This window comes from Cololabis saira, chromosome 23 (assembly GCF_033807715.1).
Source record: "Cololabis saira isolate AMF1-May2022 chromosome 23, fColSai1.1, whole genome shotgun sequence".
NCBI classification, from domain to species: domain Eukaryota; kingdom Metazoa; phylum Chordata; class Actinopteri; order Beloniformes; family Belonidae; genus Cololabis; species Cololabis saira.
The window spans coordinates 26,893,847-26,908,711 of record NC_084609.1 but is presented as its reverse complement, the minus strand read 5'-3'; the positions used below and the strand labels follow the sequence as shown (position 1 = coordinate 26,908,711).

At 41.4% G+C, this 14,865-nt stretch overlaps 1 protein-coding gene and 1 long non-coding RNA gene across 2 annotated transcripts; one reads left to right on the top strand and one right to left on the bottom strand.

Moving 5' to 3' along the window:
• Nucleotides 1-2,555: 2,555 nt before the first annotated feature.
• LOC133424378 (uncharacterized) lies at nt 2,556-3,924 on the top strand. The gene is made up of 3 exons (XR_009770869.1): nt 2,556-2,657; nt 3,369-3,514; nt 3,811-3,924. It is a non-coding gene; the product is annotated as an uncharacterized LOC133424378 (long non-coding RNA).
• Nucleotides 3,925-7,440: 3,516 nt separating this feature from the next.
• Nucleotides 7,441-14,865, bottom strand: optn (optineurin). Its single transcript, XM_061714299.1, has 13 exons — nt 14,731-14,865; nt 12,891-13,015; nt 12,584-12,792; nt 12,343-12,483; nt 12,074-12,258; nt 11,780-11,873; nt 11,564-11,679; nt 11,297-11,446; nt 11,114-11,198; nt 10,874-11,032; nt 8,595-8,737; nt 7,729-7,811; nt 7,441-7,649 (listed from the first exon to the last, which is right to left on the bottom strand). Exons 2-13 carry the CDS (start codon nt 13,009-13,011, stop codon nt 7,537-7,539), a joined length of 1,599 nt encoding a protein of 532 aa, XP_061570283.1. The 5' UTR covers nt 13,012-13,015; nt 14,731-14,865; the 3' UTR covers nt 7,441-7,536.

The following is a 14,865-nucleotide window of genomic DNA, read 5'->3' as shown; positions in this document are numbered from 1 at the left end:
AACAGAGAGGTCTCTGTGAGCCGTATTTAGCTACCCCGGGGGTCCCACCTTGGAGTCACATGGCTGCCTCACCGGAGGGGCAGAAATGGGCTCTAATGGGAGAAAAACAACTCAAAAACAACTCAAAAACAAGTATTGCAACTTCATTGCACAGATATATACACATTAAACAACTCATCCATTTCCCAATGTGACAAGATCTGGTTCTGAGCCATCACATTTAGCCTCAGTTTTCTCTTTAAAGCATGCAGTGGGCTGACGGGAGAGAGAGCAGGCCCTCAGTCGTGAGTGGGGGGCTGCAGAGACAAAGGCGGGCTGATATGGCGTCCCTCCCCCTCCACAGTGACCCGAGGACGGCGGGTACCAGTAAACCATGAATAAAACCTGCTCAGGGACTGAGAACTCCACTGCAACATAAACCAGAAGGCTAATCTGGATTCCCCCGGGCCTGGAGATACTCGTGTCCTGCTCGGATCACAAACCTGGCTGTTTGTTGCACTGCAGAACACATCTGGATCTGGATTGAACATGGGGTTCTCTAGTTCTGCCCTGAGCCTCTGTATTTAAATTAAGTGCACGTGAGTGATAGCGTTGCTGAAGAAATGTTTTTCTGCTTTGATAATCTTTTGTTTTAAACTGAAATAAAAAGGAAGACGTTTTTTGTTGTTGATGTAATGTCACTTGCCTGCCACTTGATGGCGCCACCTGACCGCTCTCCTGCAGCCTGCCGGCGGAGCCCGGCGCCTGAAAGGGAGAGGAATCCAGTTCATAGGTTTTAATCAAAATGAATGGGTACACTAAGATCTAGTTTGGATGTTTTTCCTCAGCTGTGACAAGGAAGAGGGGATTTAAGAAAAGGTTAGTTATTCAGGATGCAGTTTACAAACATGTTCAAGATTGTCATCTACAGCAGTAACACAAAGTTGTATTGAGCAATTAAAAACTTGTGACAAGGCATGCATTTAATAATAATATTAACACTCAAAGCTAATAAAATGCACTACGGTACAGGGGTGTCAAACTGTGGAATACATATTCCCATTTAGCAAAAAAACGCTTCTCTGTACAAGGTTTTAAAGGATGTCTGAAACACCACTTCATTTTTGTTTTGTAAATGGAACTGCTCCGGCATAAGTAATGGATGTGCTGAAAAATGTTATCGTTTTGTGTCATCTCCTTGAAATTATTTTTTTGTTTTTGTTCATTTGGTTTGTTATTTAGTCGTTTATTTTTTGTTTGTTTCTTAATTATTAAATTGTACTCTCGTTTTTCATATATCCGATCATTTTTCTTTTGTGTACATTCTTTGTAATTTCCCTTTAATTTCTATCATTCATAGATTTCTAACTGCTCATTTGTATATTTTGTTTTTACAAGTATGATATAAAATGTTATGTCAACTATATGTGGTGACTATCTCACAAACAAAAGAATAACTTAATTAGTCACACTTGCGGTGGTTAGGAATGGTCTTAACTCATAGCCTTCTTTAGTCCAACAAATCCACTTTCCAGAGCAGTTCTCCTTTGGGTGACGTTCCCATTTATTGCAAAAAAATAATAATTTAGAAAACGGTTATATTACCATAAAATGTTGAACACAACGGTTGGCATACGCGACGGTCAAAGCGTGTGCTCCCTCCACCACTCTGCCCCGACTGCTGACAATCACCAACCTACAGTACAACACCTGTGCAGGTGCTGACCGTAGGGTCTGCGTCCATTTAACGCAGGACCATAAATCAGCCTTTAAGCTACGCCGTAGGCTCTGCGTCGATTTAGCCGGCCCAAACTCGGTCATTTTACAATATAAAGTTGCAAAAACACCACGGTTACTGAGGTCATGTTTCACCAACTAGTTTAAAGTGTAACACATGGGAAAATATTGTATATGTCCTTACTTACCGAAGGCTAGACTGAGAATGTCGAGACGGGGAAACCCCGATTTATAATAGATCCATGGGAAACCCCTACAAAAAGTGAACCCGGAAATTCGGCTCTGATTGGTCGACAAACTTGAAACAAATTCGGGCTCTGATTGGTCGGCTCAAGCTTGATTCTCAAACTTGGAACAACACGGGCCTGTGATTGGCTGGTGGAAATTGGAACAGAATTGGAACAAAACTTGGAACAATGAAACAGAGAAGAAGGGTCTCGGGGAGCTCAGGAGGGACCGGGACCCGGACCCACGGACCCAGGAGCGGACCAGGAAACCCGGGACCAGTACCAGGAGACCCGGGAACACACCATAGGGCCCATAGGTTCTGAGTCCTAACATATAAGTATTTTAGAATAACACTGCTCGTTATGATGTGCATTCAACTTTGAGCTCTCAGTCTAGATATTGCATGCCCACTTCTATGGTAATGTCATCGAAGGGTTTTTGAGTGTAATTTATTTACAAATGTACGTTTGAATGGCACAAGGCCTATCGCGCGTTACACCATTCTCAAACTCACAGCTTCAGTTTGAGACGTCTTACAGCCATTTCTGACTAAATATGTCCTTGTTCTGTCAAATTATCCTACCCGGCGAGATGTCCTACTTTGCGTCACTGCGCATGCGCGCGCATGCGCACGAGTCAACAGCGTCAACTTGACTAAAACAACACGGAATCGTCCTACCGATCAGCTGTTTAAGAAGAAAACTGTGAAAACGGTAAGAATTTATTGTTTCCTGCAACCAAATTGTAGTTTTTCATGTTTGCGTGCGAATTTAGTGTTTCCTACAACCAAATTCCAACTTTCTTGTAGTTTTTCATGTTTGCGTGCGTGTCGGCCAGCCTTTGCATGACTTTTGTTAATTGAATATAAACTACCGTGTTGCAACGCCCTATAAGAGATGTAAATATGAGTAAATAGTAGGGTAGTGCAAAAATAATAATAGTAATAACAATGGTAATAATAATACTACTACTACTACTACTACTAATAATAATAATGATAATAATAATGCATGTATTGCTGTCATATGTTATATATAATATGTGCATGATATATAATATGCTATAATATAATAAATAATATAATAAGTCTGTCTGTCAGTCTTTGTCAGAAACCTATTCTCTTCTAGCTCCTGAACCATCGTCAACCAGGTAGTTCCTCGACCTATTATTATTTATTAATCCTATTTTTGCATATCCTAAATATTATAGGTTTACTGTTATTTTTTGGGATGATTTTTTATTTTGGTTTATATATTCTATGAAGCGCTCTATTTACCAGTGCTGAGAAGAGTGCTTTACAAATGATTAGTTACGTTACCTGAATATCTGACTATATATATGACTAGATAGATTATTACCAAATGAATGTCCTCTTCTTCCAACTTGGTGACTATGTGAATGTGGATAAAAACACTGCGTTTCAGTTTGCAGAAAACTTCATCACTGAGGAATCCACAGAGGTCGTCACCACAGCGGAGGCTTTGCATGAATACAGGAAGCAGATTGCCTGTAGCTACTACAAAATCCGGGTCTGTGTAAAAATGCTTGGATAATCTGTTGCCACAATGTGGTAATTACAATGACTACTACAACTACTGTTTTTTTCTGTACACATAATAAAGTGTACTTTTAAATACACATTTCATAATGGATGCTTGATAGGTGGCTTGGTAGGTGCTTGGTAGGTGCGCATGCTACAAAATGTAGAAATGTAAGAACAACAGAGATGCCTACACTGCTGATTGACTGCTGAATGATTGGAATGGTAAACATTTTTATAAAAGAATTATAATTGTTTTATGTGAAATGACTTTATGAATGTAAAGTTTTTTAAATTGTATTGTTTGTGTTATGTTTTCTCACTAGGTGCAGTGTGGGACTTGTCATCGGTGGGCCCATTTGGAATGGGCCAAGTACACCGACGAAGAAAATTACACCTGTCCAAAATGCTTGGCATTGAATAAATGCAGAATAAAAAAGGAATGTTTAATGGCCAGCAGTGTCTTTGTGGGTCTGTGGCTGCCCCAATCACAATTCCAGCTTCCTTTACCAAGGTTGCTGATTTTCTACTGCATCTTCATTTTACCCCCAACTACTACCCCACCCCTCATATCCACTGATATTCACTTTTTTTGCACAGGTTGATTTCTCACATCGAGACTACTGCTGCATTCAGATGGATCTGAAAATCTGATGAATATGAAACTTTGTATAAACCTTTTCTTTATGATAATTCCTGGGAATGTGCATTTACTTCTTTTCAAAAAGAAATTAGTGATAAAAAATAGATATATGTAGTTTGAAAATGTATTGAAACACAACAAGGTGAGATACAGGCAGTTCTATCCGCATGCGTGTATGTGACAGCATGATTTGACGGGGTATTTTCATCTGCCAAATCGTGCTACATGATATCTATGTGCTTCTACATAGATAAATGCATGTAGGACTATTTGACAGATGAAAATACCCTGTGAGATCACGCTTCCACATAGATACATGCAGGTAGGATGATTTGACAGATAAAAATACCCTGTGAGATCACGCTTCCACATAAATAAATGCAGGTAGGATGATTTGACAGATGAAAATAACCTGTGAGATCACGCTTCCACATAGATAAATGCAGGTAGGATGATTTGACAGATGAAAATAACCTGTGAGATCACGCTTCCACATAGATAAATGCAGGTAGGATGATTTGACAGATAAAAATACCCTGTGAGATCACGCTTCCACATAGATAAATGCAGGTAGGATGATTTGACAGATGAAAATAACCTGTGAGATCACGCTTCCACATAGATAAATGCAGGTAGGATGATTTGACAGATGAAAATAACCTGTGAGATCACGCTTCCACATAGATACATGCAGGTAGGATGATTTGACAGATAAAAATACCCTGTGAGATCACGCTTCCACATAGATAAATGTTGATGTCTATGTAGAAGCGTGATCTGACGGGGTATTTTCATCTGTCAAATCATCCTACCTGCCAATATCTATGCGGAAGCGTGATTTGTCGGGTTTTTTTCTTCCGCCTAAGCGTCTTACACATAGATCTATGTGGACGCACATTCTGACTTCCTGTTGTTAAATCGTCTATTTGCATGAAAAAGGTTTTGAAAAATAGGAAACTGAGATAAAAGAATCGGGGATCGTATGGTAGTATTTTCTGCCGAGGTAGGACACCTCGGCAAGGTAGGACATCTCGCCGAGGTAGGACATCTCGGCAGAACATCCTTCGTGAAAAGCTATGAAAGGTATTTGGATGCCAGACTGAATTTGTTATGTGTGGCCAGGTATGGGTTTCTCCACACCTAGGTGTGTGTTAACATTTCATTGTTTATGTAATAATTGATTGGGGGTCGTTTTCTCCTTGAATTTAAAAAAAGATGTGGCTTTTGAGTTCATTTGTATTTCTGAGCAATGCAGGCCAGGCTCTCACTTTGGGGGAAAGATGCCTGAAATGCTCAGGACCTCCAAATTATTCAGAAAATGTTTTCTAACCATTATCTGATACGCAGCAGCAATTGCTACTCTTAAGTCATTGCCTGTGTCTTTCCCTTATGGCATTGTGTTGACATACACATCATGGCTCCAGACCTGCATACTCCCAAATTATTTTTTATAGAGGTCTTATAGATTTCTCTTGGCTGCAACGTAACCTCATAAATCCCATGGAAGAATGAAGAAGTACTTAGTATTACCCCTCAGGGTTTTTTTTTTAATTATCATTTTTTGTAGTCCACTTTTCTTTTTTTTTTTTTTTAAATTGTGAAGCACTTTGTTCAAGCCGGCTTGTTTTAAAAGAGCCATACAAATAAAGATTGATTTATTGATGATTTGGTCTATATCAGTCTTAAAATTGTCTTATGTCTTAAAATGATGTGAATGCATCAGAACATAACATTTTTAGTGTTTTTTTCCATGAAGGTGGTTTGTGTCAAGAATGAAACGAGGAAAAAAAAATGCTCAAATAGGTTTGAACCACTTTCTGCATCAAAGTCCTTGATTTTTGTTACTGATTGAAATATTTGTTAAACACCGTCGGAGGTGGTGCGTCGCATCGCGCTGGAGAAACAGCAGACTGAAATTCACAAATTTTATTTGCTCTACAGAGTAACAACAACATAATTTCTTTAAAATCCATAAATCACAGCATCGGCAACAGGCCTCTTTCAGGTTAGTCAACAAGTTAAATATATCTGAATCACCACATATTATCAGCAGAAGGAAAATAGAATATATTGTATATCTTTATAATAAAGAGTCGACATGGTACAGGCTCCTCTTCGCACTGACTTCAGATAAAACATACAGAGAAAAATCTGTCTAAGAGGAATTCAATTTTCATTTGAAAAAGGAAGCCACTGAGAAAATCAACAACTAAATACTTTGTAAATACATTTAACTTGAAAAGGCTCAACTTTGGTTAGTTAATAAATGTGTATGACAGGCAGACGGCTGTTAAAATATCATGATTGTTTTGAGTGCTTCTGTGTAACTGATCCATGAGATCCCAGGTCAGAATGTTTGGCACCGTCTAATCGCTAGACTGACAGACTCGGAAATGACAGTATCAAGAGCAAAAAACTACACTTTGGTTTTCAATAAAAATACACCCAGAAGAGAAATAACACAGAGGAGGATAATACAGGGAGATAAAATCATATAAATTATGTAAAATTTTAAAAGAAATAGTAATTTGTTTTCTGACTTCTCCATTTAAAGGGGACCCATTCAATCAAAAGCTTGTTTTTAAGACATTCAAGGCCTGTTTAAAATAGGTATTAGATGCCATAATAGGTCCCCTTTAATGTATTCTTTTTTTTATTCTCCTCAATCCACCCTGGGATGTTTCAATCCTTCACATCACAGCAATAGATAGATGATACTCCAGACGGCACGGAGGAAAACCCCATAGGAGGAAGCTTATCTATGATAATCCTTCTTTATGTTAGTGGCTCCTCTTGGTTTACAGCTAAATTCAAACATTCATCAAACTAGAACTGACATATGGATAGCCAGACTTCCATGTCCCTCGGTGTAAATCCTCCCCCAAGCAAAACATTCCCATCCTACCATTAACGTTACCGAGCTCGTCTGGGATGTGAGGAGAGGTGTCAGGTCAAAGCAGAGGAAGACTGGTGTTAAGGTGCTAATGCAGCAGTAGTTGTGAAAGCTTACACTGCAAAAACTCAAAATCTTACCAGGAATATTTGCCTTATTTCTAGTTAAAATGTCAAATTTTTAGTCAAAAAATCTCATTACACTTAAAACAAGAGTCATCACCAGATACATATCTTGTTATTTGACAATTTTCACCTGTTTCAAGTAAATTTTCACTTGAAATAAGTAGAAAAATCTGCCAGTGGGACAAGATTTATTTTCTCATTACAAGCAAAAAAATCTTGTTCCACTGGCAGATTTTTCAACTTATTTTAAGTGAAAATCTACTTGAAACAGGTGAAAATTGTTGTTTTTTCCAGTAATGAGTCTTGAGATTTTCTTGACTAAAAATTAGACATTTTAACTAGAAATAAGACAAATATTCTTGTTAAGTTTTTGCAGTGTAGTGACGGAGGTCTAGTTGATGCAGTCCATGATGTGGATCTGCAGGGAGTCCAGGTCGGGCATGATCTCGTTGCACTTGGGGCAGGCGTGCTCGGGAATGCTGCCCTGACGCTGCCAGTCGGCACCTGCGGGGGAGACGTTGGTCACCACTTGAACCTGCTTATAGACAGATCTCCGCACTGCTGTTTATGTATTCGTTTTTACCTCGGCCAACTAGAGATGCTCCTGCTCCGTGTGGGTTTCCTCCAGGTGCCAGGTGTCTCTTCTGCATTTCATTCAGTGAGCGCCTGAGGAGAGAGACGGATAAAAGGTGTCTGATCAGCAAAATCAGGACCATTTATGCCTCACTTCAGGTGAATTATGACTTTTTAAAATTTCCCAGCATGTTTCTTATTGAATATAACAAGGCATTCGCAAAGGATTCCCATAATATTTGCCAGATTGTTTCAGAAACATCATTGGGAAGTTAATGTCGTAAATTTTATGAATGTTTCAATTCACAATCAAGTGGTGTCTCCTTCCTGGAGAAGAAGAGCAGAACATTGATCTTCAAAACCCTCTGAAGGTAAAGACATAAGAAGTCCACACACCCTGACAGAACTAACAGGTTTTTAAAATATAAAGATACCAACCAAAGATTCTTTAGGGGGAAAAAAAAAATAATTTGTGAATGCTTTACAAAATCCACTAATAATCTGCTTTTATTAGTGAGACCGGAGCAATTTTTATGTGGTCTCAATGGCAACATGAACACAAATAAAAGCATGGGAAAAGCAAACCTGGTCTTTTTCTCTAAATGGATACAAAACTAAAAAATACAAACTGATTTTGGTAAAAAGTAGTATACATGTGTGCAGTAAGTGGACAACAGTCTTAAGCACCATGATGTAATATTGTAGCAGGAGGTCACATGACCAACTCCCATTTGTGCCGTAGTGTAGCCGTGTCACGGAGGCGTATTACGCTCCAACCACAGCTGCTGGACCAGTCAACGGTTTATACTACGTTGTTTAAGCGGTGCCTCGTATGCAGCTCCATGACTGCTCGCCGTGTCCTGTGTGACGTCATACCGGCCCAGCGAGTCCATGTCGTCCTGCAGCTGGGTGTTCATCTTCTTCACGTACTCCAGCTGAGCAGCCAGACGCTCCCTCTCCTCGTGCAGCTTCTCCCTCGCAGCTCGCTCCGCGTAGAAGTCTGAGGAATAAACCTCCGCCTGCAGAGAACCAGAGCACCGCCATAACCACCGCGCTCGAGTACAACAGTATAACTGCATACCTGAAATGCTTGAGAGACTTTTAGCAAAGCTTTCACTGATTCTGTTTCTTTCATTGAAAGCAAACTACAAGGACATGAGATGTGAGTGTGTGAAACAACTTAACTGTTGTAAAACTTTACAACCAGACTGGAATTGTCTTTCTAACTCGTGTTTTTGTCATTTCCTCTGTAACTGCCATCAGGACATAAATATACATTCCTGAAACATAATTTTAAACCTGCTTGTATGAACTCTCTCTCAGATCAATGGGACCTGGGGCCTTATGTACTAAGAGTGCGGCGCACAAAAAACGTGCGTACGCCACTTTCAACGCTCACGGTCGGATGTACAAAGAATGACGTGAACCTAGAAAGCTGCGGTCCTTCACTCACACATCAAGGCTGTTGTACGCACTTTTCTGAGGTTTTGTCCGTTGGCGACACTCACTGGTGATGCAGTGAAGTGCAGAATATGAGGAAACGTAACGTCAACAATAAATTCACGACCACGTGAAGGACATGACAGTCCCGACATCACCAGATAAGTTACACATGAGTGGAGCTGCAACAATCTCACAATCAACCACATGATCTGAACAAACAACTAAAGGAGCTCAACGATGGAACCTGCAAATCCCGATGGAGCTTTGGCTCCGTTAGAGGAACCTGCTGATGGCAGGATCAGGAGCGAGTCCTCAGGCCCCACACCGATCTGCTGGTCCAGGACTAAAACTGGACCATCAGCTGGTTCAGGTACCAAGAGGATCTTCTGGATCTCTGCCCTGAACTGGACCAGCTGCTCCGGTTCAGACCAACATGATCTTTCAGCTGGAGCTCCTGACAGGTCGGACCCCTGTCACCATGACGACCGTATGGGACGAATACATCGAGATAAAAGCCAGATCTTAAACATCCCATAACTGTGTCTGGACAGAAATACATTAAAATTAATTTTGCAGCAAAAACCGGTTCAACCTTTCATTAACTGTATTTGGCCTTCAATCAATATTTGGCAGGTAAAAAGACCCATTTTCAGGGGAGAAATCAGTTTCTGGCAGGCAATCACTTTTTGGCACGACACGGATCTAGACCGGTCTCTCCTCCTGCGGATGGACCGGGACCCAGACCGGTCTCTTTATTTCTCACGTTTGCACCTCGATAATCCTGTCGGCACAAATTGTCTTTATTTCTGCAGCGGAGGAATCAGATCGTGAAGCTTCATGTTTCAAATATAAATCCATGTTGTTCACATTATACTTATGAGAGAGGTGATCGCGGACAATAAACGTGTACATTGGTCTTAATGCGTCAGCATGACAATAAAGCGGAACGAGGAGCCGTTTTTCATCCACCAAAAATTCTGGTGTCGGTTCTTAAATTACAAACAAGAAAAGCAGAGTGTAATGATGCACTAACGCTGCCCATAAACATTAACAACCCCGTACGATCATGAAAAAAACCACAACTCTTCACGGAACGCAACGCAACGCAAAGAACACCATAATGTAGGTGTCAAACTGAATCCCAGAAGGACCGGTGTCCTGCATGTTTTAGTTGTTTCCCTGCTTTAACACACCTGATTCTAATTAATCATCGTCACCAACTTGTCATCAAAGTCTGGATAGTTCTGTTGATGACACAGTCACTTGTATCATGGTGCAATGAAGCAGGGAAACATCTAAAACCTGCAGGGACACCGGCCCTCGAGGACTGGAGTCCGACACCAGCTGAAATCGGAAGAAATGCTCCAAAATGAATTATTTATTCCAGCTCAGAGCCGATTTTTTTTTTTTATATAGTTTTACCTGTTTTTGCACATTTCTTGTTAGGATGAGCGTTTTTTAATGGACAATTATCTTCATTATCATATTCAAACATATATTTGAGGGAGGAGACGGGGCGGAGTGTTGTGCTCCCGCGCATGCGCGCTAAAATCCACGCTGATTGGGATGTACAGAGAAACCTGCGTGGATTTGGGCGTACGCACAGTTTTGTACATATGAATTTTTGCGTTCTTGTTAATTCCACGCACGGATTCAAGTTGAAATCCACGCACTCTTAGTACATGAGGCCCCTGGTGTGCATCGCTCCTCACCTGAGCCTGGAAGACAGAGATGGTCTCCAGCTCCTTCTCTTTCTGGAAGATGTCCTGCTTCATGTCGTCGATCTTGTTCTGCTTTGCCGCCAGCGCCTCCTCAGCAGCCGTCAGGCGCTGCTGCATCTCGTCCACCAGCTCTCTCTGTACCAGCTGAGACTGCAGGGTCAAATGTTTCTGACGTCTGTTAAACGCTTCTAACCCAACGATACATGTTCTCTTACTGCTGCAAAAACACACCTCTTTCTTCTTCTTCTCCTCCTTCAGCTCGTTGTAGTCTTCAAATAGTTTGGTGTAGGCGTCCTTCAGCTGCGACAGGGTTTTCCTGTGAAAGATAAGCGACTGTGTCAATGCTAATGCCAAGTGCTCTTTACAGGTACAACCTGGTTCTGTTGGCATTTTCATTTCTCTGTATTATCTGACCTTTCCTCGTCGGCCTTCTTCTGCTCCATCTGGTTCTGGTTCTCCGCGCTGCTCAGCTGCAGCTTCAGCCGGTCGTTCTCTGCCTGGACGGCTTGTTTCTCCACCAGCTGGGCGTTCAGGGTCGCCACATCCTGCTCCATCTCCCGACATCTGCACGGAAAAGTCGTCAGTTGATATATGTTTATTATATTACATGGGAATCATTTTCATAACCTTCTTTGAGGGGTGATTTGCTAGTAAAAGTCTGACAGCATCTGTGGAGCCGACCTGTCCTGCAGGTTCTTCTTCATGCCTTCTGCTTCATCCAGTTTGCTCTGGGCCTGCTGCAACTCTTTGAAGAGCGCCCTCATCTGAGATTTCAGATTCTCCACCTCAGACGCTGCCTGAAATGGTTCCACAACCCCACACAAACGTCACAGGAGGAACGAGAGAAACGGAAGAAAAACAAAACAAAACAAAACATTTTTTCTCCTCGGTTAGAACCTTGTCTTCCTTTGCAGAATCGTCTTTAGTCTCCATCTGAGCCGTCTGCGTTGATTCATCCTCAACGGAGTTCCTTCTCTCCAACTCTGTGATTCTGTTTGGTAAAATGACAAATCTCAACCAATATGTTCACAAAAAGTAACTTTTATACAACATATAACTTTTGTCATGGCTATAATCTAAAACATTATTCAGCAATGACATTAAGGGGAGTCCTGGAAGCAGCAACTTATAACTAGATCGTAATTAGCTCGTTAAAAGAGGGAGGTTTTCCCTGACGAGGCTGCTCTCTACCTGGCAGCGCGCTCTTGCAGCTCGGCCTGCATCTGTTCGCAGCGCTGCGTCTCGTTCCTCAGGGACTGCAGCAGCTGGCTGACCGTTGCCTCCTCGCACTCCAGCCGGGACGCCGTCATGCTCAGATCTTGACGTCTGCTGCGTTCAGCAGCGCATGCCTCGTTCACACCGTTGACGCCTCCATCCTGAAAGGAAAAATATCAAACGGGTCTCATCTGAGGATGAAGCCTTTACTAGGAATCTGCTGCTCTGGTCGTCTCTCTCCTCACCGACACCTTGATGATCTCGATGAACGAGTCGTCTTGGGAATCCTGCTCCGCCTTCAGCTGCAGCTCAGAGTTCAGAGCCACCAGGTCGTTCTTCTCTGCCTGGAGACGGAGTATCTGGGCTCGCAGGATATCCAACTCATTCTGATTGGAGAAATACAGAGTTGATTTAGCTGCAGAACAGTTTGATAGAAGCATCATCTAGTACAGCAGGTGGACATGACTAACGGGTAGCCCGCCTCACCTGGCCTCCTCCAGGAGTTCCTCCGGTCTTCTCAGACTCCTCCAGCCTCTTACTGAGATCCTGGTTTTGGAGGGTCAGCGTCTCCATGCCGTCCCGAGCTTCTTCAAGCCGGCTCTGCAGGAAGTTCCGCTCTTGCTGCTGCTTCTCCCTCCATGCAGACAGACCCTCGAAACGGTCCTTCATCGTCATGTTGGTCTGACGCAGGGCCTCTGGGACACAGTATAATAAACGTAAATGAAATCGTCTTCAGGCTAAAACCAAACGAGATGCCTTGCAGGGTTAAGAAACTTCCATACAGTCCTCTCACCTTTCAGCTCTCTGTTCTCCTGGATGAGGATGTTCATCTGCTGCAGGGTTTCCTCCAGCGTGCCCGACTGATTGGCAGTGCGGGAGATGTCTCCGTTCATCATGGGGCCACCGGACGCCATGATGCTGAGAAGAAACAGATCGGCCTTAGAACGATGTTCTGAAACTATTTTTTATTGAAGTACTGTATACCTTGTTGTGATTTTAAAGTTTTCTTTCGTGTGTAACGTAGCTATTTCAGCCTGGAAAAGTCCGCAAATTCACTAAGCCTAAAAGGAGTAATTCTACCCCCACAAAGACACTGCTCTTGAACCGCTTGTCTACTTTCACTAGTCTCCATCCCAGTAAGCTCGTTGGACATGCTGGACAAAGGGTGAGTACCTGTCACAGTCCTTGGGCATGTTTGACCAATCAGAGGACAATGGGCCTTTCAGACGGTGGGCTTTAAAGTGACAGCAACACATTTTATTTAACATCTGTACACAGTATCTATTATCAACATTACAAACTATTTTTGTATTAAGAGTAAGACATTAGGGCTGCACAGTATTTAAAAAAATTATAATAATTTATATATATATATATATATATATATAAATAAATAAAACAATTATTTTCCAAGAACTGTGCGTTAACACTAAATGTCAATAATGTATTTGGTCTTTTTTATATCATGCAGCCCTACTTCTTAATTTAATAATACACTTTAATCTAAAGAAACTTCTAAGACTATACAAATTTTATGTATATTGCTGATTTGCCCTTAAAATTTTCAAAAGCACTCACAATGATGCACAAAGACAATCCAGTAATTTACTTGTGCCAATAAAAACGTTGCTCTACTAAGGCAATATATGCTCACTGGCCACTATATTGGGTACATCTGATATAACCAATTAAATGTTGAATAAATATATGTATGTATGCAAAGATGTCATACTCTGTATGTATGTATGTATGTATGTACGTATGTACGTATGTACGTATGTATGTATATATAAATATATATATATATATTAACTGGGAACTTGTCAGTGTTAAGCATGTACAGTATATACAGTAGTGACTGTGATTCCCCGCGCTGCCGCTAGGGGGCGCTGAAGCTCCAATTTAAACTTCTCCACTTTAATTACATTTAGTTCAGACTTTCGGTTTCTGTGGTTCAGTTTTTCTTACAACCGTACTCTACATAAACTCTACATAAACTCTGACAGTTTATAATGATTACCCACATTAAGGGGCTGAGAGATAAATATTACGTTTAATTCAAATTTGAACAAAACATAACACCTTTTCTTGTTGTGAGAATAAGCAAAAACTAGAGAATGAAAAAAAATCCCAGTTTGATGGTTTCATCGCAGTTTAAAGTAGAATTTGACATTCTGAAGCAAAGTGGACGTCAACAATGAGTACAAATATACAGATATATACTGTTAATAGCATATAATCTCGTTCTAATTGGTCTTTGGTCAGTAAAACATGTAAACAAATACCGGACGTAACTTGGACTTGTGACGCATCTGAGAGGAAACACATGACCTCATCAATAATCATAATTACACTGTAATGAGAGAAAACAGAAAGTGAAGTACCGACTGCTTCCGCACTCCGTGGATGACTTGACATAAATGACAGCACCTTAATATCACTTTCAGACGTTCACCCGGGGATAACCCGGCTAACCTTTACACTAGTTTATCTGCGACATTGGGACTGTTTGGTGTGTTCTCTCTGCGCTCAGCTGACCTGAGCGGCTCCAAACACTAACTTATCATAACTTGGGCAAACGCCAAACTGCGTCACAGTAAAGTAATGAACAAGTTCAGATGTTTTCTACTCACCTGTCAGCGGAGGAAGGAAACACGACTCTGAAAACACGCAGAAAGAGCGGAGGAGACAGGTAGATGTGTCGACCAGCCTGAATGTTCAGGGTTTAGTTTCAGGAGAATAATAAATAAAACTCACGCAGGAGGACG